This window comes from Gymnoscopelus braueri (assembly GCF_963280865.1).
Source record: "Gymnoscopelus braueri genome assembly, chromosome: 3".
In the NCBI taxonomy this organism is placed as follows: domain Eukaryota; kingdom Metazoa; phylum Chordata; class Actinopteri; order Myctophiformes; family Myctophidae; genus Gymnoscopelus; species Gymnoscopelus braueri.
This window is the reverse complement of record NC_137612.1, coordinates 49,260,234-49,287,760: the sequence shown is the minus strand read 5'-3', so window position 1 is coordinate 49,287,760 and position 27,527 is coordinate 49,260,234. Positions and strand designations below refer to the sequence as shown.

The following is a 27,527-nucleotide window of genomic DNA, read 5'->3' as shown; positions in this document are numbered from 1 at the left end:
CATAATGTACTAACAGTGAAGAAAATGGGAATGTCGGCACACGATAAACTGCTCTCCCGTCTTTATTATTTATTTAACCAAAAAAATTATAAACAAGGTTTCGCCCGTGCGCAGGGCTTCATCAGGTTACAGGCTTTGGGACCCTTAAGTAGGTCAGAGTCAGTGGGTGTCATCCCTCAATTTGTTAATAAACCAATATGTAGGCTGCACTACTGCAGTTCTCTATGTTCTCTATCTCTAAAAAATACATCAATTAACTCTTTCACTGCCAGACTTATTTCAGAATGTGTTGTCCCATTGCCAGGAAAAAGGTGCATTTTTCCTCTGTTTGTTTCTTAACATTGAAGTGAATGGAGCAGCAATTTTTTGGATAGCGTTATCTCCTAGTTCCTTTGAGATAAACCCCCCCAAAAAAATACCAAAAAATTCAGAAAAATTCAAAAAAAAAAAAAGTTAATTTTTCAAATATTTTTTTTTCTTCATATTTTCGTCTTTCCGTCATTGGCCATGATAGCCATAGAGCCATCGGACGGGAATTCCCGTCCGGGGCAGTCAAAGAGTTAAGGGGCCGTACTATACAATAATCCATCTAAAGGCACTTAAGGCAGATATATTAAAGCAACGGTTTAATATCAAAGTCCAAGTTCATACCAAAAGGTTGTAAAGCTTTTAGGTCATAAATCCAAAAGCCTCCCTTTTAAGTAGGAGAGGCTACCTTCTCCAATCCAATGCATCTTAAGCCATTATTAATTTTACATTTCTTACACACACACACGCACACACATACACATACAAACAAGCTCACACTGCTTGTACATCTGCTATCTTTGCAAAAAGTGATTTTTTTATTATTATCACAAATCTTCTCTTCTGGGAGTCTCCCTGGCACAAAGTCTGTGCGGCCAATACATATCATTTTGAAAGTCTTTGGCGCAAACTGCTGATTTAGAAGGTATTTGTAGAATCGGCCTCACGTCTTAATGGGTTAAAGCAGATGCACTATGGCCAACTTTCATAAAATGAGTGGCAACGGGACTTTGCATATTCTGAGTTCTAATATCACTTTGATGTTTGGTAATGCGCGGATCCAGCACCATGTTGAAATAGCTGTGGGGATGTGCATATCCTACCTTTATTCTATGTCCAAAACAGACCATTTTTTATATATTTTAACATTTACCAAAGAAATTGCTAAAATAGCTGATCTACAAGCTCACAACGCATCGCATTGCGATTCTGTCCGGAAAACAGACAGAATCACAGCATTAGGACATCAACATGGTTTGTGTAGAAAGTGGAGATTTGGGGGAGGTCATAAAACGATTGAAAACACCACAGCCTATTAGGAGTGTGTCCGTAGAGTAGAGACCATGTGAGTTAGTTTTCCCCGGGCTGTCAGGCTGCTTCCTGTGCATGTGTGTCAGTGTGTGCACTGTGCACGTGTCAGTACAACACTCGCGGGTGTGAGATATACACAACAATGTCACCAGAGAAGCCAAAACACTAAGAAACACTACATTAATAATCCACACGGAGTCCTGACCCACTTTGTGTGTGTGTGTGTGTGTGTGTGTGTGAGAGAGAGAGAGAGAGAGAAGAAACAGTTTCTCTCCTCTGATCTTCTCATCCTTCATCTGTCTCTCTTGTGAGCTCTCTCTCTCTTTTCTCTCTCTCTCTCTCTCTCTCTATGTGGGTCTCTCTCATTTAGGGATGGCCATTTGGACACATTTTCTTAACCGTTACTCATGGTGAAAAATTAAGTACCGTTGCACTTAAAAATTAAAAATAAATAACTGTTTAACAGTTAGTATTAACCGGTTTTCCTCTCCCTCTCTCTCTCTGTCTGCCTCTCTCTCTCTTCCATCACTCTCATCCCTCTCATCTTTCTTCCTGTCTCCCCATCTCCCCTCTGTCTCTCTGTTCATCTATCTCAGTGGTTCTCAACCTGTGGGTCAGGACCCCCCAGGGGGTCCCCACATGATTTTGGGGGGGTCCCCAGATGGCAGTGAAGTGACAATTTAAGGACCTTTTGTAATACCTAAAAAAGAGCATTACTGCATAAAAATTAATCAACAAACTACACTATAAAAACTGGTCAAACATTGCCCAATGTAATGCCTCAACTCCTACAATTCCAAGTGCTTGTCAGGGTGGGGGGTCCCCAGTTCAAATAGGATTATTTTGGGGGGTCGCGTTCTGAAATGGTTGAGAACCACTGATCAATCTGTCTGTCCATCCGTACGCCTGTCTAGCATCCCTCCCATACACCTCCATTATTATAAGTGCAGGAGGTGCAGACACGGTGGTATAGTACTGATGAACCACATGCTCACCTATTAGTCCTGTCACAATTATTACATAATCGCCTAATGGCAATAATTTGAGATCATCGCAAATCATTTTTGCATAATCATCATAATCATCATAGTCCTTTTCCACATTAAAAAATGTCATATATTTAAAAAACAATAGTGGAAGTGGCTGATCTACGAGCTCAAATCTTCATTAATCAAGATTAACAATGTTATCGCAAATATATATCACAATAATCAAAATATGCTTAAAACTCAACTTAAAATGCCACATGTTGACCGCTTGCACCACGCTATATATGGAACTATACCGGAGTTGCGGGCGGGGCTTCCCATCGCCGCTGGGCGGGGCTTTCGCCCTACTGGACTTACTGAAGCCCCTTCAGTGGGGGCGTTGTCACATTCTAATACAGCCCGAAAACCCCATTCCAGCACCTGCCTCGTGGCGTGCCTTGCTAATCATTAGACTGTCAACCCCAACCTCCTGGGATCGAATCCTGCTGCTGGCACTATTTTTCCAACAACCGTGGACAATGTTATTTGCCGATTTAAGTATAGTTTTTGACCATGACGGAGGCACGCCGTGTTGATGGAACTAGAGGCACCGCGAGTCGCCGTGCCGAACGTTGCGAAGTTTGCTTGAGCCGACTCAGCGTGTCCGAGTTATGTACCGAAGTGACTACTGGCCAATCACAGCACGTCTTATCCGGGACTTTCCCAACTCCCGTGCACTCAAATAGCTTGCTTGCACCACACCCCAGCCTCCATATTCTTGGGGGGGAACATTTATATCCAAAAATAACCTTTGCTTTGTTTCTGTCTACACCAAAATCCCTACTGAATTTGCACAAGTAATCCTATTCAAAGTAATGGAGGCCTTTCATAAGTTGCTCAATGATCAGCATATGTTTTATGCTTTGGCTACACATTTCATTACAGCCATAAAGTGTGTGATAAAGCATTTCTTCACCCTCACTCCCTCCATGTCATAATTCTTTGCTTCACGACTATCTGACTCATGCTGCTACCACTTTATCCTTCCTTCCTCCTCTCCTCCTACACACTCTCTCCATCCTAGTAGAACACCATCTATCTCTCTTACATTTTGAGTTGATAAGAAGGCTTCCAAAGAAATGCCCTTCCCTTTAATTCCACCCCTGTGTGTGTGTGTGTGTGTGTGTGTGTGTGTGTGTGTGTGTGTGTGTGTGTGTGTGTGTGTGTGTGTGTGTGTGTGTGTGTGTGTGTGTGTGTGTGTGTGTGTGTGTGTGTGTGTGTGTGTGTGTGTGTGTGTGTGTGTGTGTGTGTGTGTGTGTGTGTGTGTGTGTGTGTGTGTGTGTGTGTGTGTGTGTGTGTCCATTTGATAAGACTGACAGGAAAACAGGTTGCCACAGGTAAACATGGGCAGGCGGGCACGCACACACATTGTCAGGAAATGGACATCCTATCTGACATGAGTAAAGCTTTGCTCAACCGATACTAAGCGTCAGTACTACAGTTTCTGTGTGTGTGTGCGCGAGCGTGCGTGGGGTACGTGGAAATAATTCACTATCCGTTTAGATCCGATTAATTCTTATCCATGATTTATATATTCTTTATGCTCCGTTCATAACTGTAGTTCCCTTTTCCAGAAGGTGGCATAAACATTTCCTACAGTCTATTTTTAGCTCGAGACCCAAAAGAGAAATTAACATGCGAAAATAGCTGATCTACAACCTTTTAATATTTTTTATATTTTATTTTTATTTTCACAAAACACAGTACACATACAACCCACATCCCTCCCCCTCCCCACATACACAACGGACAACACGGATAAGCCATAACAATACAAAAAAGAAAAGAAAAGGAACAACAAGAAGAGACACATCTTCTGTATGGATATTAACCCATTAAGACCTGGAACGGATCTGTCATTTTTCGATTTGAGCTAAAAAAGCATTATTTTACTTTTCGGCTATTCAAAAATAGCAGATATACAAGCTCGTAGCGCGGCACCGAGCTCGTATATCTGCTATTTTAGAAAAATCGAGAAAATATATATATTACGGTATATTGAATATATATATTTTTTAAGCGAACATTTTTAACTCAAATCTTTGCTTTTGGGGGTCCCTGGAACAAAATATTTTGAGATGGCGGTCCATGGCCAAATACATATAAAGTTTGGGGTCCTTGACATGAAAAAGTTTAAGAACCACTGACATAGCAACATACGTTTTTTAATTTTTTTTATTTAGGATTTAGAAGACATTTTGTAGAATCGGAACCTCATGCCTTAATGGGTGAAGTAGCTTCAAGAAATGATAGATCTAGACTGAGATAACAGTAGATAAAAACATCTCTGAAACAGGTTGGGACGGCGTTTCCATTTAAATCCAAATAAGGTTGCCAAATCTTCAAAAATGTGTCAAACCCATTTGTCAGAAGATAAGTAATCTTCTCAAGAGGAACACAACTATTCATTTCTGAGAACCATCTCGCAATGAGAAGGGGGGGAGTCAGTCAGACTTCCATGTTATTGCAATACATTTCCTAGGAACTCCAAGTGCCTCTATACATTAAATTTTGTGTTTTCTTCGATTTGCACTGATAGTAGTGAAATTGCCTAAGAGGCAAACTTTAGGGTCTAACGGGACTGTCATTCTAGCCAGTGCCGCTCTACAAGCTTGTAGATCTACTATTTCCACTACTTCTTAAAAGGACCCCCACCCCCCCACTAATTTATGGAATTTATGCCTTTGGGACATTTTATGAAAATGTTTTTGACATAATAATTCAAAACAAAATGTAGGAACGAAAAATTCACAGATATTTACTCATAAAAATTGGTCGGTGACCCAAAAGTGGGTCCCACCCCATTGTTTGTGGAACGATTTGTTTTTACTTATATACCACAATATAAAAAATACTCTGTTACAAGGTCTGAATTCAACTACTACTACACAAAACCTTTTCAGATGGGGGGGTCCGCGGCCAAATACATGTCCTTGGCACGAAAAAGTTTGAGAACCTCTGCTTCAACGGACCTCCAACTAAAGTCAACATGCCAGGCTATTATTTCTCTGATGGGGTATATGAGCGGAACACCATACTCGGCTGCCATACTCTGTCCAGAGAGCCCCCCCACGTAATCTAATATTAACTTCAAAGGCATGGTTGATGGCTGGCTTTGTATTTCTATATATATCCCAGTTAGGTTTCACTTTTGCTTTGAAGGGCTCTGCTTTTCAAAATAAACAAACAGCTTGGCTCTGAAAGCATGGTGGAGACGGTTAGCATGGAAACCACAAGGAAGGCAAGTGGAAAACATTTTCCACAAAGACAGGTGACAACTTGACTTCACTTCAACAGAACGCTGTTCCATCTTGTAGGCACAGGGCTGTCACCCACCATGACATTTAGCCTGATGATTAATTGTCACGCAAACAATTGTTGATTAACATTAAGACCTCAGGCCGACTCTCCAAATGCCATCTAAATCAGTACTTCTCAAACTGTCGAGATTTTTCATAAAATGTTTCAAAAATAGCAGATGTGTGAGCTTTTAGATCTGCTATTTTTGAATAGCCAAGAAACTAAAATGACATGGATGCCGTTCCAGGTTTTAATGGGCTAATTGTGTTTATGACATATGAATCAAAATTGCATTTTCTGTTTGCCTTTTTTAAGCGTTGTAAACAAAAATTGCAAGGGTCCATTAAGTTCCATTTGTACTACATTCTCAGAGTTGCAGACCTGTAAGGGTCCATTTGGAACCTCATCAAGGAACCCTGAGAGTCCCTGACTCTCTGGACCTCACTTTGAGAACCACTGTCCTATATATATTTTTTTATTTTTATTTTTATAATTACACACAGATCAGTATCGGATCGGTACTCGGTATCGACTGATACGCAAGTTTATCGGAATCTGTATTGGGAGAGAATTATTTGTATGGATAAATCTCTAATTAGACTGGCCACGCTGCCTGCGCAGGGCTTTCTGTTCCAGCCTCTGATCCTAAACGCAGTTTAGAGGCCTGTGTGTATTCCTTAGCATTGAAGTGAATGGAGAGCTTCTTCCCCACAGATAAGTCCAGTTCAATTATTTTCCACTGTGCAAACACTACATGTAAGCAAGCCAAGCACACATTATTCAGACTGCGAGAGAGAAGAGAGAAGGGAAAGTGCTGAATGCTATATAATTTTAGGATCAATGTGGTCATGTGTTTTGGTGATGTTATTGTAAAACTTATACAAAGAAACTGGGCTCATCACATTCCATTAACCCATTTAGACCGGGAAAGAATCTGTGTAATTTTTAGATTTCTTTGGCTATTAAAAAATAGCAGATATACCAAGCTCATAGTGCAGCACCGAGTGTCGCGCTATGAGCTTGTATATATGCTATTTTTTTTTTATTGTAAATATTTGTGCAAATATTTTTCAAAGCGAAGATGTGTAAAATATTTAGTTCCAGGGACCCCCAGAAGCAAAGATTTCAGTTACAAATATATATTCAAAGATTTGCGCAAATTTTCACGATTTTTCCAAAAATAGCAGATATACAAGCTCATAGCGTGGCACTCGGTGCCGCGCTATGAGCTTGTATATCTGCTATCTTTGAATAGCCATAGAAATAAAAAAAATGGCACACGTGCAGCGTGCTGCGTTCCCGGTCTTAATGGGTTAAAACTCTTTTACGCGCTTTGGCCAGCGCAGTGGTAAAGTGGCCTGCCCACCACCACCACCGCGGAGGTTGTGGGACCATTTACCATTTATTCATTTGTGACAGTGTACTTTTATGTTTCCTTCATTGATAGAACTCATTCAGAGACCCTGTGCAGAGGTTCAGTGTGTTAAGCGCAATACATACACACCCCTTCAGACATTGGAAAATCTCCCGTTTCGGAAAGGCTATCAGAACTGTATGGTTCAGAGAGTCGGGACTTCTGGAGGTGCACAGGTTCCGAGGAAAAGGTCTGGGACCAACCCTGCCGAAGCCCGGAACGTCAGTTTGTAGTTAATATCACCTTCCTTTCCTAAGAAAGGTCCGGTCGTCGGAAGGAGCATGTACATTGTTTCAGAATCTATTTGTTTTATTTTATTTCACTTTATCTTTATTTCTTTTTTATTGGCTATTGTTGCATCTTAATCATACCCGTTCCTGTGTTTCATTGTTACTGCTGTTGCTGGCTCTGCTATGACACCTGAATTTACCCCTAGGATCAATAACCATTTAACTTATCTGTTAACCTCTCTCTCTCTCCCTCTCCCTCTCTCCCTCGCTCTCATGTTAAATCTGGTGTTTGTTTGCTCATTTGAGTAGTCGTTCCCTACCGTGTTTGAAGAACGCTGTCATATCAGCATAATGAACTGATGTATGGTCTATAATAATGATCCTCCTCTCCTCTCACTCTATTCTCACTATTCTCACTCTCCTCTCCTCCCCTCCTTTCCTCTCCTCCTTTCTTCTCCTCTCACTCTCCTCTCCTTTTGTGTTTGAATTCAAATGGTCTTTCGTTCTAATACTAATACAGCTATGAATACAGCTGATTTTGCTATGTGTTAATCAACCATGACACGTCCTCTCTCTCTCTCTCTCTCTCTCTCTCTCATATATTACATAACTCTCCTTTACCCTGCTTACCCTCTTAATGTCCTTCCTTCACAGACTGTTTGCTTTAATTTGTCAGTATGCAAACACTGCAGTACTACAACACCTTCACTCCTGTCTGTCTCTCCTACACTGTCTGTCTCTCAGCTGTCTGTCTCTCCTACACTGTCTCCCTCTCAGCTTTCCTACTGTCTGTCTCTCCTACACTGTCTCCCTCTCAGCTGGCCTACTGTCTGTCTCTCCTACACTGTCACCCTCTCAGCTGACCTACTGTCTGTCCCATAAGGAACCAACAGACTGAATACTAATGCTCACTTGTTAAAATTATGAAATATTCTCATCATTAGACCAAATCTCTTCTGTTTTCTGTTCTCTTTCTCATCACGCACGCGTCCCACGTACGCACACACACACACACACACACTCTCTCTCTCTCTCTCTCTCTCTCTCTCTCTCTCTCTCTCCCAGATGGACTGTCTAGTATGTGGTGTAAAGGTGTGAGACAGACAGACAGACAGACAGATTGGTGTGTTAATGGCAGACAGCTGGTCAAGATCACACCAGAGTGACATACCGTCTGTCTGTCTGTCTGTCTAGGTCTAATAAACGGCGTGGTTCACACTGTGGGTCCCGGACCATCTTTTAGACCACTGGTTCGTAGCGTCGGGTCCGAGGACCACTCTAGCCGGGGTCCCAAATGGAACCTCAGTTATTTAACTTAAAATGGTGACAAATGGGGGGTCCGTGGTCTAATGCAGTGGTTCTCCTATTGGGGGTCCGGGGAACCCCAGGGGTCTTAAATATTTTAATACAGCATAACAATCTTTTTAACCACTTTATCCATATTTTATTGCGCTTGTACATCAGCTATTTTTGAATAATCTTGAGATGGGGGTCTGCTGCCAGATGCATATCAAACTGGGGGTCCTGAAAAAAAAATCAATCAATGTTTCAGATGGCTCATCTCCTACAGAGCCACACCCCAAATAAATCACTTACATACATTTACTATGGTTCGCTCTCTCTCACTTTCTCTCTCTGCTGTCCCCCATGCCTTGAGCTCCCAAACCTGTTTTACTTTATCGTTGCTGTCGGGCAGAAACCTCTTATCTCCATATCAAACATTCTTGATTATTCTTTTTGTAAGTTAACACCTTACTTGATCAATGATCATGCTACAGCGTCACACAAAAGCATAAAAAGTAGCAGATCTATAAGCTCGAAACGCGGCGCGAAGTGACGTGTTTTGAGCTTGTAGATCTGCTACTTTTGCTATTTTTGAATTTGAATCCTGAAAACATATGACATATATGACATATATATTTGGACATATGAGGTTTCCACCCGACAGAGACGATATTTTACCTTATCTACTTTCCCTTTACAAATGCCTCTCTCTCTTTCTCTCTCTCTCTCTCTCTCAGCCCAGGCCCTTGGCTAACCCTATCTATCCATCAATGCTAGATGACAGCAAAGCAATGTGAAATATGACATGTGGAAGTAGAACCACTCCAATACTAATACAACACTTTATTTGCGTAGCACTTTTTTAAAACAGAGTTACTTATAAAAACAGAACAACGCACAGAAATTGTGTGAGAAACATGAAAAGAAGCGTGTATAACTGCAACAAACGGAATGATATAAACATAAGAATCTACGAGAGTCCATGAAACATACTGTAATAACAGCATAGACAGAGAAAACACAACAGACTAATCAGGTAGTAAAGATGTGTTTTCAGAAGTCCTGTCATTCTAAACTCTAGGGCATGGGTCTTCAACAGGGTGTCCGGGACCCCTAGGGGGTCGTCAGAGTTACTACAGGGGGGCCGCCAAATCTTCAAATCGTCTTTGTGTGATAGGACCTTTTTTCTTTTATTCTAATTTACATACTTGAGCCCTAGCGTTCCTATTCTGGAGGGAACATTCACTGAAAATAGCAGATCTATAAGCTCACAGCGTGTCGCACCTGTGAACTTGTGTAGATCTGTGAGCTTGTGTAGATCAGCTATTTTCGGCAAAGAGGTTTGGTGTAGAGGGGGAAAAAAGAGCAGGCCAAAGGTCAACTTTACTATTGTTAGTATTGAGGGTTAAATAGATGATAATACACGTGAAACCATAATAAAAAAAGATCTACAAAAAACATTATTAAATTACACAACCCTAGTTATAGTGCTGTCAAACAAGTCTATGAAGAAGGTAAATCTACACAAGTAAGACGCGCGAACGCGGGAAGCGAACGCCAAAATGTTTTAATAATAATGAATTTTTTTTTTTTTTTTAAAGTAACCAATAAAAAAATATATAAAAATTACAAAAAAAATCTGCGTTAAAAGGAGCATCTTAGAAAAATACAAATTCACAAAAAAAAAACTTTGTTTTTGAACAATTCAACAAAGTGTTTGAAGTGCCTGTTTCACCCACTTCCGGGGGGCGGAGCCAAAATCCGAGCCCGAAGTATTTGTTCGTAGACCCCCACTTAGGGGGGGGTAGAAAAAGTTTTGGAGCGATTCGGGCACTTTTCATTTAACATGGGGTTTCAATGGGGAGTTTTTAGGAGCCTTCTCCGGGGCGTGGCTTCCGGGGGAAGGGGCGGGCTTAAACGCAACCTTGACAGGTGTGTTCAGTTTTCAAAGACCTTTCATTTGATGTATGGTACGTCTATATTGGACATTTACTTGGCTGCACACAGGCAGTGCACACAATACTGCACACAGAGACGCAGACACACAAGCCGAGCACGGTGTCATAGTAAGCTCTCCTTCCGCTGCGTTCGCAAACATAATTTTATACAATATGTATGGGGGTCCCTGCTTCATATCTCTCCAAGCCTAGGGGGGTCCTTGGCCTAAAGAATGTTGAAGACCCCTGCTCTAGGGCAGTGGTTGTCAAAGTGGGGTCCGGGGCGGGGGAAACGTGCGGTGTTAAAACTGCATGACTTTGGTAGAGGTGACAGATTGTTCTACTATAGGCTAATTATGCCAGGCCAGAAGGCCGGGGTCCTCGCTAATCAATAACTTTCCGTTACAAAATATTGACTTGCAGTTTGTATGTGTCACTCTGCTGGACTCTGCTGAGGTTATGGCAATGAAAACATGACTTGCATAAAACAATGCAGCATCAACTTAAATGAGTGGTTCTCAAACCTTTTCATGTCAAGGACCCCCAAAATTATATGTATTTGGCCGCGGACCCCCATCTCAAAAGTATTGTTCCACTGTTCCAGGGACCCCCAGAAGCAAAGGTTTGAGTAAAAAAATGTTGCTTTAAAAAAACTATGTATGTATATTCAAAGATTTTCACACATTTTCAAGATTTTTCAAAAATAGCAGATCTACAAGCTCATAGCATGGCACCGTGCTGTGAGCTTGTAGATCTGTTATTTTTGAATAGCTAAAGTATAAAATAATAGTTAAAGTTAGGGGTGTGCCGATATATCGTCCCGCGATATATCGTCCCGCGATATATCGCGAAAATTTTTTTTTAAGACATAGACTTGGCTGGGGTTAGGTTTCAGGATTAGACATTTAGAAGGTAGGTTTAGAGATGGAGTTCTGCCCTGTTTACACTTAGTTGCGCGCCAGTGTCGTGCACCAGGGGGGGGAAAAGCAGATCTATAAGCTTGCGACACATTACGAGCTTTTTGGGCGGTGAAACCGCCCCTATAAGTGAGATTTGGAAAAATGTACATTTTCCTGCGCTGTGATCTGGGCCCAGGAAATTAGTAGAATTATCCTGCGCTGTGATTGGCCAATCACAGCCTATTCAGGACTGTGATTGGCCAGTGTCACATGACACATGTGCATAGCCCTATATAAGCAACCATAACTTGAAAAAAACCAAAATTTGGTTTTTTTCAAGTTATGGTTTTGTCCATCATAAAGAGTGTTTCAATAAATGTATTTATCCTTTGTACATGATTGATCGACTCCATTCAGTATTGTGATTAGCTAGCAAGACACCGCCCACTTCACACAGGGTGTGATTTTTTTTATTGTATTGAATTTATTTCATCTTCTAAAAGAATTATTAAAAAATTAACGAAAAAAGTAATTGTAAAAACATGCATTAGAAGGTCGGTCACCAGGAACAAGGATGTGTGTTTTCAATGAATCTTAACATGGTTAACATGGAGTTTGAAGTTACAATGGGTTTGTATAGGAAGGGGGCGTGTCTGATAAAATGAATATCAAATATCTAAATACTGAATCAAGCAACTTAAGAATTGTCTGGGGTGCTCACAAAAGCCTGAGTAGACGTTAAAATTACCCCAATCATGTTTGAAATATCCCTTTAAGTGGTTAACAGACAAACTCGCTAACCTTGTAAATCTCAGAAGAGAACATTCTCTCTCTCGCTCTCTCTCCCCCCCGCTTTCTGTGTGTCGGGCAGTAGAACAAGTAAGGATTATTATTGTATTGTAGGATTAGAAGGCCACACCAGGTGACCACACACACACACACACACACACACACACACACACACACCCCCACACACCCACACACACACACACACACACACACACACACACACACACACACACACCCAGAGAGAGGTTTGGATTTCTATACTTGCGAGGACAAAATTTTTAAGACTGTGATTTTATCAGTCTTTAACCATAAGCCTAACGCCGAAGAATTGCAGATCTGCAAGCTCACAAGGCGACGGCTTGTGAGCTTGTAGATCTGCAATTTTTTTGGCGCACGACACCAGCGCACAGCCATGAACCATAAAACACCTGTTTCTCTTGTGAGGACCAGGAAAATGGTCCTCTCACAACTTCAACTTCTCATAAATACTAGACTTGTGGGGACATTTTGTCAAGTAGAGTAACACACACACACACACACACACACACACACACACACACACACACACACACACACACACACACACACACACACACACACACACACACACACACACGCACACACGCATGCACGCGCACACACACAACCTTCTGTCACTGTATAATACGTCATCTTGCAAGATGTGTTCATTTTGTTTGTTCATTCCCCCATCTCTGCTATCTTCTCTCTCTCACACACACACACACACCAAGCAGCTTGTGCCCAAAATAACATCAAAACATCGTCTTGAAACATACTAATTAGAGACGGGCAGGATGAGTCAGATGTGTGTCAGATTTTAAAACATGTTTTTTGGGCGATTGAAAATGAAAGCAGGACAACATCTACTTGTAATGTCTGCAATGTGTCAAGCAGCATCTTTAGCGTTCTGTTTGGATGCATCACATGTCTGGAACACACTCCCATAAAACTGCTGGTCTGCTACAAGTCCTTTTTAACACAAATATCTTCAAATGCCTAAAGGTGACTCTCCACCAAACAGACTACTTCAGACTACAACAGACTGGTAGACTGTTGGCAAAAGCTGGCATTTAGTTCAGCATAAGCAGTCGGGCGATGTGCACATTGTTGTGCTAATGCGTTAAAACTGGCAGGCTGGCTGGTGTTGCCAGGTCTGCTTATTATAAGCGACTTTTCCTGTAAAGTCGCTTGTTAATATTCAACTTTGCTGGTTGCTTTTGTTTGGGCTTGTTTCTGAAGTGTAGTTGCTTATTTGGGCTGGCTTTCAAGATTCTTTTTGAAAATGCTGATAATAATAATAATAATAGGGCTCAAGTGGTGAAACTGGTCGCTTCTTTTGGGCTTGTTTTCGTAGACCTGGTCGCTTGTTTCACTCACAGAATCTGGCAACACCGAAGCTAGCTCGGACCAAACCTTTACCCCCCCCTTTCCCCCCTCTTCACTACCCCACGGCTCTACCAGTCGGTCCAAAGACTGAACATGCTCGGTTTCTCATGGTCGGGTTGATAGAGGTTCGGAGCCGACGGAACGACACCATCCGACAACAAGTTGTCGGCAGCAGACGCTTTCCACCGCCGAGTCGGGACTAAATCGATGTGGTGGAGAGCTGCCTTAACAGTTTTCTGAAAACCGTATGTTGCTATAATGGTGGTGCTCAAACTTTTTCATGTTAAGGACCACCCAAAATTATATGTATTTGGTCATGGACCCATGTTCCAGGGACCCCCCAGAAGCAAAGATTTTCGCTTTAAAAATATACCGTATTTTCCGCACTATAAGGCGCACCGTCAGTGCGCCTTATAGTGCGGATGCGCCTTATAATCCGATGCGCCTTATATATGTATCAATATTGGTTCCCTTGGTTTCCGCACTATAAGCTGCACCGTCAGTGCGCCTTATAGTGCGGATGCGCCTTATAATGCGGTGCGCCCTATATATGAAAATAATACATTTATTGAAGGTGCGCCTTATACTCAGATGCGCCTTATAGTGCAGAAAATACGGTATATATATTCAAAGATTTGCACACATTTTCAAGAGTTTAAAAAAATAGCCGCTATGGGCTTGTAGATCTGCTATTTTTGAATAGCCAAAGTATAAAATAATGGTTATAGCTAAAATCTAAAATGACACGGATGCGTTCCCGGATTTGGCTGGGTTAAATCCCAGCTGTTTGCCGTGACTTTTTTGGGGGATTTTAATCGGTCTTTCTTTGCACTGTAATTGCTCTTATTTCTCTAATACACATTCTGTTTTATTCATTTATTTAAACTTATTTTTGTATTTGATATTCAAATGTCCATAATTAGCTTTTCTTAATTTTGCTGTCTTAATGTTTTATACAAAGCAGTTTGAATTGCCTTGTTGTTGAAATGTGCTATTACAAGGCTGTCACGATCATGGCACTTTAGTTGACAATTAATGAATAATCATATGAATAATTGTGATTGATGTTTTAATTGTGTTTTTGGCAAAAATGCATTTCTGTTTGCCTTTCAGGCTTTGTAAACAAATCGCACAGGACAGATATGACAAATAACTTCAATTTCGTCTCTGTCGGGTGGAAACCTCATCCCAAAACTTTACTTACTTTTCAGGATTCAAATTCAAATGCCGCAAAAGTTGCTTTTGAGCTTGTAGATCTGCTACTTTTGATGCTTTTGTGTGACGCTGTAGTATGATCAAGTAGGGCGTTAATAGGCTCTATGCACAGCAGCCATATTGGAAAGAAATTGGGCCTCTTCCTTACTTCCTTCACAGGTTTTGCCAATGATACTAATGAAGGCTCTGTTCCATTTCATGCAACACAGTGGTTCTCAAACCTTTTAATTTCAAGGACCCCCATAACTCTGAGAGTGTACAAATGGAACCAAATGGACCTGTTACACACATTTTTCTTCCTCAAGGAACCATTAGGTTACCTGGACAACACTGGTGTAGCAGAGTGTTTCCAGTGAGAGAAAATGCACAATATCAGCACCCTGACTCTTGTTTGACCAGAATGGAACAGAGCCTTCATTAGTATCATTGGTAACACCTGTGAATGAAGTAAGAAGAGGCCCAATTTCTCTCCAAAATGGCTGCTGTGCATAGAGCCTATTTACGAAAAAACTATAAGTTAAAATAGGGAGATGTTTGACTCTGTTTAGAGAAGCGACATCATGATCTGGTCAAGATGGGGTACACCATCTCTCATCCATGGTTTTGTAGCTCCCTTCACCTTCTTAAGCTGTGGGCATAATAATAATGTGTTTTCATTCTTTATCCTTTAAACTTTAATGCTGATATCAAGTTCACGTGAAGTGTCTTCGTGTGTGTGTGTAATAGACGAGTTATTAATATTTCATATGTGTGTGTGTGTCCTCTGTAGGCCAGCTATCCTGCCTGGGAGGATTTTGTAACCAAAGGAGCCAAACTGCAGTCACAGCTCAGGTAGGACACGACACACACACACACACACACACACACACACACACACACACACACACACACACACACACACACACACTATACTATACTATACTTGTGAGGACATCAACGTTTTAGGACGGCAATTCTATGAATAACATGTTTTGCATTTATAACCAAACCGTTATAACCTTAACTAAGCCAAAAGGCAGATCTACAAACTCGCAACGCGCCATGCTGTGACGTGTTGTGAGTTTGTAGATCAGCTAGTAGAAAGAGGGTATAACTCCCAAACCCTAAACCTAACCTCTAAATGCCCAATCCAAAACCTAACCTGCATCTTTGCCTAATTGTAAGCCTAACTCAAAAATATATTTAATTTTACCCCCCAAAAAACAACCACGATTTCTCTTGTGAGGAAAATGGCCCTGACAATGTTCCTCAAATTCTACTATATACTTGTGGGGACTTTTCGCCCTCACAAGTATAGTAATAGCACACACACACACACACACACGCGCGCACACACGCACACGCACACGCACACACACGCACGCACGCACACACACACACACACACACACACACACACACACACACACACACACACACACACACACACACACACACACACACACACACACACACACACACACACACACACACACACACACACACACACACACAGAGTGGAGACAGTGGCTGTTCTTACAGTGTAATCACAGTGTGTCCCTGTAGAGCACTTAGTGTGATAACATCTGTGTGTGTGTGTGCGTACTGCATCCAGTCACACATGGTTAGCTGACACACAGCAGGCTGCCTGGCCTAAAGGCTGCCGGTTTGAATCCCTGCTTTGTCAGCTCTGACTTTAGACCAGTGATTGTCAACCTGGCCCACGTTTAGGCCATGAGGATATCGCTAGGGCTCCCCACAAATAATTGCCCCATTGTCAGCCCTCTGATTGGTCCATGACCCAACCAACCAGCAGGCTCCTTTTCGACTTGCTCCGCCTCCTTCTGGTTGTTTATTGGTTCTCAAAGTTGGCGGGGGGGGGGGGGGGGGGGGGGGGTTCCAGGGGGTCCCCAGAAGTTAACTAATTAATTAATACATAAATAAATGCATTCATTTAGTCAGCCAGTGCCAGCATTTTTACTAACCTTTCAAGAGCCAACACGAGTGTCGCAAAAGACGAAGGAGTGTCTCTGCTTCCATCTGGGGAAAAAAAGCGTGTCATCGCGACCGTCACCCTCCGTCCTTTAGTTATTGGCCGTTAAACATGGCTTGTTCTCGCCAAAAACGCAGAAAAAAACATATTTTTTCTAAATCCTTTATCATTAGATCGGTCGGGCTGGGTTTGTTGTGATCACGTTATTTCCGGATCTGCTCTTCTCCGGAAGTCACTCATAGGTTGGCGAACAGCGCCATCTAGCGTAAACACTTAAAACACAGCTTCACAATCATTTTAACCACTTTATCCATTTATATGTTGGCTATTCAAAAATAGGAGATCTACAAGCTCACAGCGCATCACTGCAAGCTTGTACATCTGCTATTTTTGAACATTTTTGAAAAATATAGGTTTTTTATTTTTAGTTTAGGGACTTGACAAAAGGTCAATTGGCAAAACACTAACATTGAATTGATAATATAACACTAATGTAAAATAAAAAACCTTCATGGTGTTTTTTTAAACCTAGATTTTTTTTTTCTTCATAAATAGGAACGTAAAGTGTATTGATCCAAGCCGGAACCCAATAGATTGATTGATCATTAAAATAAACATGCACCTGACCTGCATCTGACCACTTAACACATTGACTGCCAGAGTTTATTCATAATGTACTCACCCCTGTGCCAGCAATTTGCGTGTTTTTTAATTTTTTTGTTTTGTAATTTTTCATTCAAATACATTCTCTGATTGTGTTGTCAAGCACCTACGATTGTTCCACCAGTAGAGAGCAGCACATCCAAACATTGATCACCTCGCTCACCCCCTCCCAAACAGGCCCACGTCATATCCGGTCATTCAAAGGATGTGACGTTTTCGACAATTCCCGGCCCGCTGATCGGCCTGAAAACGACGTGATACACTACGACGATGGCTGTTAGTCACCCGGACCAAAGAAAATAGAAGTTGAGCTGTCCGTTTGTCTTTTCTACCGTGTGAAAAACCGTGTTTTTCCTTATTCTGGCCGAAAATCACCGGAGAAAAACAACGTGACCCGGAAATGATTTTTTTTTTTTACATCCGGCTCCGGGTGAGTGTGACGTAAGTGGAAAACGAAAGTGTTGATGAGAAATAAACACAGCCGTGCGATCACAGATTAAACAATGAAAATTCAAAAGAACGTGTAAACAGGCTCTTATGAATCCTGGCACTCAAGCGATGGATTTGAAAGAACGTGTAGACGGGATCTTGGCACTGTATGTGTTAAGTGGGCCATATGGGTGGACCTCGAACGATTTTGAGAGTTTCAAGTGGGCCCTGATCCAGAAAAGCATGTTGGTACTTTCTTGCTTTCTTCATATGAAAGAGAATTACCAATGAGCTCATAAATGCAAAGACTAAAAACACACACACACACACACACACACACACACACACACACACACACACACACACACACACACACACACACACAGCACACACACACACACACACACAGTGCTATTGACAGCGATGTCACATGATCCCCTAGGTCAGGTTTTCAGAGGTAATAGATGTGTGTGCGCGTGTGTGTGTCTACTTCTGCATTGAACATTATAAACCTAACTCCCAAAGGAGCGCAGGCGCGCGCACACACACACACACACACACACACACACACACACACACACACACACACACACACACACACACAATAAGTCCATTGATAATGTCTATGTCTGTGTGTGTGTGTCAGTCGGGATCCAGTTTCAGGTTCCACACTGGCTTTAGAATGTAACAGCTTCCCTGTATGGCTCTACTGATCCCTTTGTATGACAGCAGCCATGTTTCCATCACTGTGTTATGTGGAAACATTGGCCAAGTTGTCAAATATCACCTAAGAAAGAGGCACAAATTGTGAAAATAGCTATTTTCCCAATATTTGTCTGTGGAACAGAGTCAAACCTAATGTAATGCCTCAACTATTACAATTGTAGGTGCTTGTCAGGGTGGGGGGTCCCTAGGCCTGTCACAATTATTACATAATCCTCTAATCGCAATTATTTGAGATAATCGCAATTATTTTTGCATAATCGTCATAATCGTTTCCATGTTGGAATTTTACAAGCTTACAACGCGTCACTTTGTGACGTGTTGTAAGCTTGTAGATCAGCTATTTCTGCAATTTTTACATGCATTAAATTATTACATTTAATTATTAATTATAAAAAAATATTAAATCGTTAATCGCAAATATTTGAGTGACAATTAATCGTCAACTTAAATTTGTAATCGTGACAGCCCCAGTTCCAATATGATTATTTTGGGGGGTCGTGGCCTGACAAGTTTGAGAACCACTGATGTGGAGAATGATCTGTCAATGTATTTAATGGATTAAGTCGTTCAAATTATTGTCACGTTATATAAACTACTTTTGTTGGGGACCCCCTGGACCCCACTTTGAGAACCAATGCATTAATCAAATACGTGAGAAGTGCATTTTCTTTGTATATGATCAACTAATCGATTGGTCACTTATGTTGTACTTTTTTGCATAATGGGGAAAAAACAATAGTGAAAAGTTATTTTAACAAAACAAAGAAAAACGTTTTGGCACCTATAACAACATGCCACTTTATAGATTTGATTGATATTTATTTTAGAATCAATTAAATTGCAGCCCTAATCCCAGGTGCTACTGATTATTATATGAACAGTAAATTATGCTGTATGTTTGTTTGTTTTGTTCAGGGCCACCATCTTGGTGACTGGAGCATTCCTAGATGCCTTTCAGAAAGTAGCAGACATGGCTACTGGTACCAGAGGTAAACACACACACACGCACACGCACACGCACACGCGCACACACACACACACACACTGCTCTGGCCCATGAAACTGTTTTTAGACAAAGACGTAAATAGATAAACTCAGTGTGTGTCTTTCGTGCTTTTTCTTCCGTGCGTTCATATGTGTGTATGTTTTGAATGCACCTGTGTACTGTGACAGCTAGCTGTCTCTGTCTCTGTCTCTGTCTGTCTCTCTCTCTGTCTGTCTGTCTTTCGTGCTTTTACATGTCTGTGTGTATTGTTTAGAGTGTACGTTTTATCACAAGTTTCTCCGTCTTTCTCTGTATCTGTCTCTCATTTGAACCAGTGACAATGAGACACACTGATGCAGTACTATGCCACAGTAGGAATATACACCGAAATGTCCATATGATCAATAATAAACATGGTATGATATGATATGATATGAGAGAGTATAATACATAGCGAAGGTCAGCTCTCTCTGGAGTCAGGGTGAGAGCAGTTCGAAATAGTTAGTGTAGTATGTATGTCTGCACACAAAGTTCTAGATGGTACTGGGAAATCTCATCTAAGATACAGCTTCAGCTGTTTAGAAAACATCAGGCAAATACATGTCAGGGACATCCTGACAGCCTTGTGTCAATTTGACAACGAGTACCGTAGTTGATCAGTCATATCACAGACTAGTACATCAGGAGTGGTTTGGATATCTGAAGCGTTGGCTTGTGGGATATGCGGTTGTCCAGAACCGCCAATCAGACAGATATGCCCATATATGGGCACGCCCATTTATGCATGTCCATATACTGAGGACATCAGGGATCTCCATATATAAGGGACATGGACAGACAGATACAGAGAGCTCCATTATGGGCACAAAAGGGACACAGACAGACTAAGGTGTATTGCATAAACCGGGTGGGGTATGCATTCCCAATTTGCATCGGCCCTGACCCATTTGGTTCCCGACCGGTCTAGTACTATTGAATTATCCATTTATTATAATGGATTAAATGGATTGGTTGGATTAACAGTTGGACCCCTGTTATCAGCACTGCTGCTATGCAGCGAGGGGGGTTTCTACAGGCTTTCTGGGCTGGGGTCCGGGGTGTCATTTGTCTCAGGGGATGGCAATTGCCACAACCTAGCATTCACGTTGAACCTCAAAACCAGTTCTTAATTTTTATTTCATTTCATTTGATTGATTGATTGATTTTTGCAGATTAGTCTAATTTTAGATCAAAGCTGATTGATCCACTGATCATCTACATGTGCCATGACACACATGCTATAGACATATAGTTTTCTTTTCTGCAACCATAGATTAACTCTTTAACTGCTAGTATATACATTAATAAACTCATCCACTGCCGTACATTTTTGTGTTTTATAACCTTTTCAAGTAGTCACAGAATATTTATCTCCAGTATGATCGATCCCCGGTGGTTGCTAATCACTGAGGGTTTCACTGTGTGGTTTCACAAATGTCAACGAGGTCATCGCGACCTCATTGACATTTGTTGTCCGCCTTTGAAAATAGCATGTCTCGACCAAAAATACATAGTAAAAAAAAAAAGTACTCAGGAGCCGTGATACAGCATTTTTAAGTAATAAGTTAACCAGGAAGTCAATGGAGCAGTAAATCTTCGGATCGCATTATCTCTGGTTCTGTGTGAAAAAACCCGTCAAAGGCCATGTGGACCAAGTACCAATTGACTCGAAAACGCTTCCATGGCAGTAAAAGAGTTAAATGAGCCGCTTTCAACCTGCCGCGACCCCCCCCCCCTCAGTTTGCCTTATTTACTCTTTCACTGCCAGACTTATTTCAGAATGTGTTGTCCCATTGCCAGGAAAAAGGTGCATTTGTTTGTTTTTTAACATTGAAGTGAATGGAGCAGCAATTTTTTGGATAGCGTTATCTCCTAGTTCCTTTGAGATAAACCCCCCCAAAAAAATACCAAAAAATTCAGAAAAATTCAAAAAATAAAAATAATAATAATAATAATAATTTTTCAAAAAAAATATTTTTTCATATTTTCGTCTTTCCGTCATTGGCCATGACAGCCATAGAGCCATCGGACGGGAATTCCCGTCCGGGGCAGTCAAAGAGTTAAGTAGATGAACTTTATGAGCTTCATTGATTGGCCAACCCAACCTATCGGCATCGTGGATTGGGCAAACACCACCTGCTTCATCAGGTCACTCTGTCACCATCATCGGGACAAAGATGTTTGTATTTGGCGGCCAAGTGCAACAGTACAACATCACCAGAGTGTTTGACACACAGAGCAAATGCTGGCTGAACACACCTTCTGCACAGCTTCCTTCAGAAGGACGCTACAGTCATTCAGCCTTTGCCTACAATGGAGAGCTGTACATATTTGGTTGCACAGTGGAAATTAAATCCAGAGACCTTCGTTGTGAAGAAGGTTGAGCCCAAGGGGAATGTCTCCTCTCTCCCTTCGAATTCCTACTTCCTTTGGACGCGCTGTTGCATGGTGGGAGATCGTATCATCCTCCTTGGGGTGTGTGTTATTCAGTACGGTCTGAAGCAGTCGGAACTCGCACACAAGGTCAGGTGGGAACTGGCGGCCATGACTAACCAACAGCAACAGAAAAAAATAACAGTCCACAAAAAAACTCCCAGGGCTCACCACAAAAAAAAACTAAAAACAACACAGGACAGGGTCTAATAACTGCATGGCTTGTGGAACTCGGACGCAGAGCGGGACGATTCTTCACATAGCGGGGAGCGGGTTTATAAAAAGGTAGGAGCAAACTCGGAGCGACGACCATCATGGATGTCATCTAAACATTTGGGTAAACTTCCAGCCCAATCCGACCTTAGTTGACTTATAAACTATGACTATAATAAAATGTATGTTCACAATAAGGGATGGGATGATAATCGTTGTGATTTATTGTGATGAAGACACTCAAAATAATTGTATCGCAGAGATTTAATTTATCGTGACATTTTGAGTTGAGGCCAATACATGCTCCTTCCAACGTCCGAACCTTTCAGAAAGGGAGGTGATATAACTACAAATTGACCTCATTCAGAACTTCTGATTGGCTCTCTCAGAACTGTTCCTCAAAATTCCTGCACCCCCAGATGTTCTGACTCTCCACACTAGTTTGGGAAGCCTGTCCGTACTGGAATTTTTTTCTGACGTTGGAAAAGGCATGAATTGACCTTTACTTCCTTGGCCTGCTGGCAGCGTGCACAACAACTGTGGTCCAGTAGTGGAAACACACACACACTCTATTTAAGAGCTATTCAAGTCATTCACTGCCAATAACGTCTTTTGACGTCTTTCTTTTTTTGACGTCTTTCTTTTTTTCTTTTTTTTTGGCACACAGAACCAGGAGATAACGTGATCCAAAGATTTACTGCTCCATTCACTTCCTGGTTAAAGTATTTTGGAAATATGCTGTATCTCGGCTCCTGTGTTTTACTATGTATTTTTGGCGTGACATGCTATTTTCAACGGCGTATGACAAGCGAACGGGAGGTCACTTTTTTTTTTTTTTTCGCAGAAGCACAGTGAAACCCTCCGTGATTAGCAACCATCAGGGGATCAATCATACTGTAGATCAATATTCTGTGAATGAGTTAACATATTACTGCACTCACAATATAGAGCTTATTTTCACAAAAAGCACTTTTAACCACTTGAACCCCAGCATCCATATTCTGGGCAAACATTAGGCAAAAATAGACAAGTTGTGAGCTGGAGAATGGCTGTTTTTGCCAGGGGATGCTAGGGTTCAAAGTGGTTTAACAAACAGGGTTAGCTTAGCTGTGTTAGCTTACCTGGTCTGTTGCCATAACAACCACAACAATTACTATCAGAATATAGAGCTTTAACTTTTTAACAGTATTTATTTATTTATGTTTTTACTAAAACATCAATTACACCCACCTTTAACTCTGTCACTGCCAGACTTATTTCTGGCTGCGTGCATTCACTGCCAGCAATCATGGGGGGTTTCACTGTGCTTCCGCAAAAGAAAAAAAAATGTCAGCGCAACACCCCCGTCCGCTTGCTATAGGCCGTTGAAAATAGGACGACTCGTCCAAAATGCATAGTAAAACACAGGAGGCGAGATACAGACAATTTCCCAAAGACGTCAAACAGGAAGTCAATGGAGCAGTAAATCTTGGGATCACGTGATCTCCTGGATCTGTGTGTATTTGGGGATGAAATGGTCACTCATGTGTTAGAGAAAAGCGCCATCTAGTGGAAAAAACAAAAAACACTAAAAGTCAGCAGCTCCCCAGAGTGTATTGATTTTTTTTTCATGAGAACCGTAGTGTGTCTGCTTGTAGTGTGTCTACCCTGTAGTGTGTCTGCTTGTAGTGTGTCTACCCTGTAGTGTGTCTGCCTGTAGTGTGTCTGCTTGTAGTGTGTCTACCCTGTAGTGTGTCTGCTTGTAGTGTGTCTACCCTGTAGTGTGTCTGCTTGTAGTGTGTCTACCCTGTAGTGTGTCTGCTTGTAGTGTGTCTACCCTGTAGTGTGTCTGCTTGTAGTGTGTCTGCCTGTAGTGTGTCTGCTTGTAGTGTCTACCCTGTTGTGTGTCTGCCTGTAGTGTGTCTGCCTGTAGTGTGTCTGCCTGTAGTGTGTCTGCCTGTAGTGTGTCTGCCTGTTAGTGTGTCTGCCTTTAGTGTGTCTGTTTGTAGTGCAGGGGTGCACATAACTGGTGCGCAGGTGCGCATGCGCACCCAAAAGAAATAATGCGCGGCACATCAGACGACGCGAGGCGCTTTTGCGTACCAACAGCTGGGACAGGAATTTCCAAGCTTTAATTTTTTAGCAAAACTAAAAAATAAAAGCCTGGAGATCGAGGCTAGGAATTTACTTCCTGAAGCCACAATCACGCTAAAGCACGTGTCGGTTATTTAGCATACCCAATAGTAACAGAATCCATTGAAAAATCTCTTCCATCAATTATTTGGGGTTTCAAACATACCTATCTAATATTGGATTAATTGGAAACGGACCACTAGGGGGCGATCCCAACTTGTATCCGATGGTTTTTGAAAACCTTATGCCCATACCTAACACCATGGCAAAAATCAAAAACTTGTCACCAAGTGCACGATTTTTCTGAATTCCCTCCGGGCTATTACAGTATTCTCTGCTCATCCCATGGACTCCACACTGCAGTCCTTTACTTCCAGCAATAACCACGTCAAGTGTGAAATCGATCAGGTGAATGGTTCCCCAGATATATGAAAGACAGACAGACAGACGCACATTCAGAAATCACTAATCTATAGATAGATGGGCGCAACCCCAATTGTGTTGCATACCGTAACATCATTTTACGGGGCTTTACACACACACACACACACACACACACACACACACACACACACACACACACACACACTGACACAGACAGACAGACAGGCACGTGCGCACACACACACACACACACACACACACACCCCTCTCTTAAATAAAAATTCCAGGAGAGCTTACTTTGCTGAACGCACCTCTAATAGTTAAGCTGGCTCTACCATCTTGTGGGTGGGGGGGGGGGGGGGTGGTGGAGGCCTCTCCCTTCTTCAGAAGCAGTTGGCAACAAACTTTCTCTACTACCACACACACACACACACACACACACACACACACACACACACACACACACACACACACAGTGTGAGTGTGTGTCCTGAGGCTACAAAGAGCCACAGTGTTTCTACATGTGACTTTGTGTTTTTTTCCTGTACCTCTCAGTTTCTCTCTTGGTGCTCTCTTCATTTCAGTTCAGCTTTACTGACATGACCCCCCCCCACACACACACACACACACACACGCACACGCACACGCACACGCACAGAGATAACAAACTACATAAAGAAACTAAAGTCAATACAAATGTGTTTTCATTGTGAATGAATAAGAACTTATAGTATACTATGTTAGTTCCATTGATCCAATCGATTGATTGTGTTCTGAAAATGCGGCCCACCCATCTGACTGCTGTTAAGTGGCTGCCGTGTTAAGTGGTCAGATGGGTGGCCACTTGGGTGACCAGTGACCAGTTAATATTACATACTTCATAACACAGTACTGATCTTCATTCGTTTCTGTAATAATCACATAATACCGATATACTCATTTCTGTACATGTCTATCAGTAACTAGAAAAAGCTCCTCGGAGCACAGATCTCTGCCAGGTCAGGTAGGTTATCGTGGCCTCCTGGTGGCGCTATAACTGGCCATTGTGGCCAATGTGAAAAGGCATTTCTTCCTCGGCCTAGTGGGAATGTGTGTGCAAAAATTGGCCTCCTGGTGGCGCTATAACTGGCCGACCAACACAAACACACACACACAGACTTACAGGGGACAAAACATTGTTTCGGCCACACCTTCGGCCTGGCGGAGACAATTACTGTATTTACATGATGTGTTGGTCTCTGTGCAATTATTTGACGTACAACAGTGAAGTGTGTGAGAGTGCTATTGACACAGTTTTCAGTTCATTGTTGACCTGCACAGCGCTGTCTTGCCCTTGGTGCCTTGGCCTGGTTTGACTCTAGTCCGCTTCCATCTGCTAACTGTTAGCACTGTGTTGCTCTGACATGGCCTTAACAACACATGCATGTTGACCAAGCACATTCCTCACTGTGTGTGTGTGTGTGTGTGTGTGTGTGTGTGTGTGTGTGTGTGTGTGTGTGTGTGTGTGTGTGTGTGTGTGTGTGTGTGTGTGTGTGTGTGTGTGTGTGTGTGTGTGTGTGTGTGTGTGTGTGTGTGTGTGTGTGTGTGTGTGTGTGTCCAATGCACCTGTGTACTCTGTGACAGCTGTCTCTGGCTCTTGTGTGTCTGTCTGTGTCTCTCTCTCTGTCTGTCTCTAGCCCTCCTTGTCTGTCTCCCTGCATGCGTCTCTCTCTCTCTGTCTAGTACAGTGGTTCTCAAACTGTTTCGTGCCAAGGACCCCCAAATTGATATGTATGTGGCCGCGGACCCCCACCTGAAAATATGTTCTGTCAGGGACCCCCCAGAAGCAAAGATATGCGTTAAAAAAAATAAACATTTAAAGATCTGCACATATTTTCCAAGATTTTTCAAAAATAGCAGATCTACAAGCTCGTAGCGTGACACTTGGTGCCACGCTACGAGCTTGTAGATCTGCTATTCTTAAATAGCCAAAGTATAAAATATGGATAAAAGGGTTAAAATGATTTTGACGCTTTATTAACTAATTTTGCCGGGGACCCCCTGGTATCTCCCCCCCCTCTCCACAATTTCCAAATGCTTCTGCCAAAACCGTCTGTAAAATACAACACAAATCTTCTCTTCTGGGGGTCCCTGGCACACTTTTTCAGATGGGGGTCCGAGGCCAAATACATTTCAAAGTGAGGGTCCTTGGCACAAAAAGTTTGACAACTACTGGCGTAAAAAAACTTGTATCTCTTTGTGTTCTTTCGTAAATTAATACTTTGTGTGTGTCTCAAAATAGTGAACATATCTAGACGCATTGTGAGCTTGTAGATCGGCTATTTTCACTATTTGAAAATGTTTGATGTTTTTTTTTGGACATGCAAGGTTTCCTCCCAACAGCGACGATATACAGATCCTGTAGGATTGGAATATTGTGGAAGAGAGACTCTCTCTCTCTTTCTCTCTGGCTCTATCTTTCTCTTAATTCCTCTCTTTCATTCCTTCTTTCTCTCCATCTGTTTTTCTACGCTCTCCTCTGGCCCTTATCACCCTGGTGTGTGTGTGTGTGTGTACGTTGTGGAGAGGCACAGATTGCTCTATCTGAAAGCCAGCTGTCACGCGCATGCACACACACACACACACACACACACACACACACACACACACACACACACACACACACACACACACACACACACACACAGGTAGTGTTGACAGCACATCAGAAGCACATGTAGAAACGCTTAAT

General features: G+C 42.0%; 1 protein-coding gene across 3 annotated transcripts in view; it reads left to right on the top strand.

The window, feature by feature from the left end:
• mtss1 (MTSS I-BAR domain containing 1) overlaps window positions 1–27,527 on the top strand; it is a 745,180-nt gene that overhangs the window by 20,300 nt on the left and 697,353 nt on the right. For all 3 annotated transcript variants that reach the window (XR_013932956.1, XM_080424950.1, XM_080424949.1), the window contains exons 2-3: window positions 15,611–15,672; window positions 19,546–19,619. Coding sequence is in view for 2 of the 3 variants with exons in the window: in XM_080424950.1 (XP_080281076.1) it covers window positions 15,611–15,672; window positions 19,546–19,619 (136 nt within the window). In the remaining variant the exon portion in view is untranslated. The remainder of the gene's footprint in view (window positions 1–15,610; window positions 15,673–19,545; window positions 19,620–27,527) is intronic.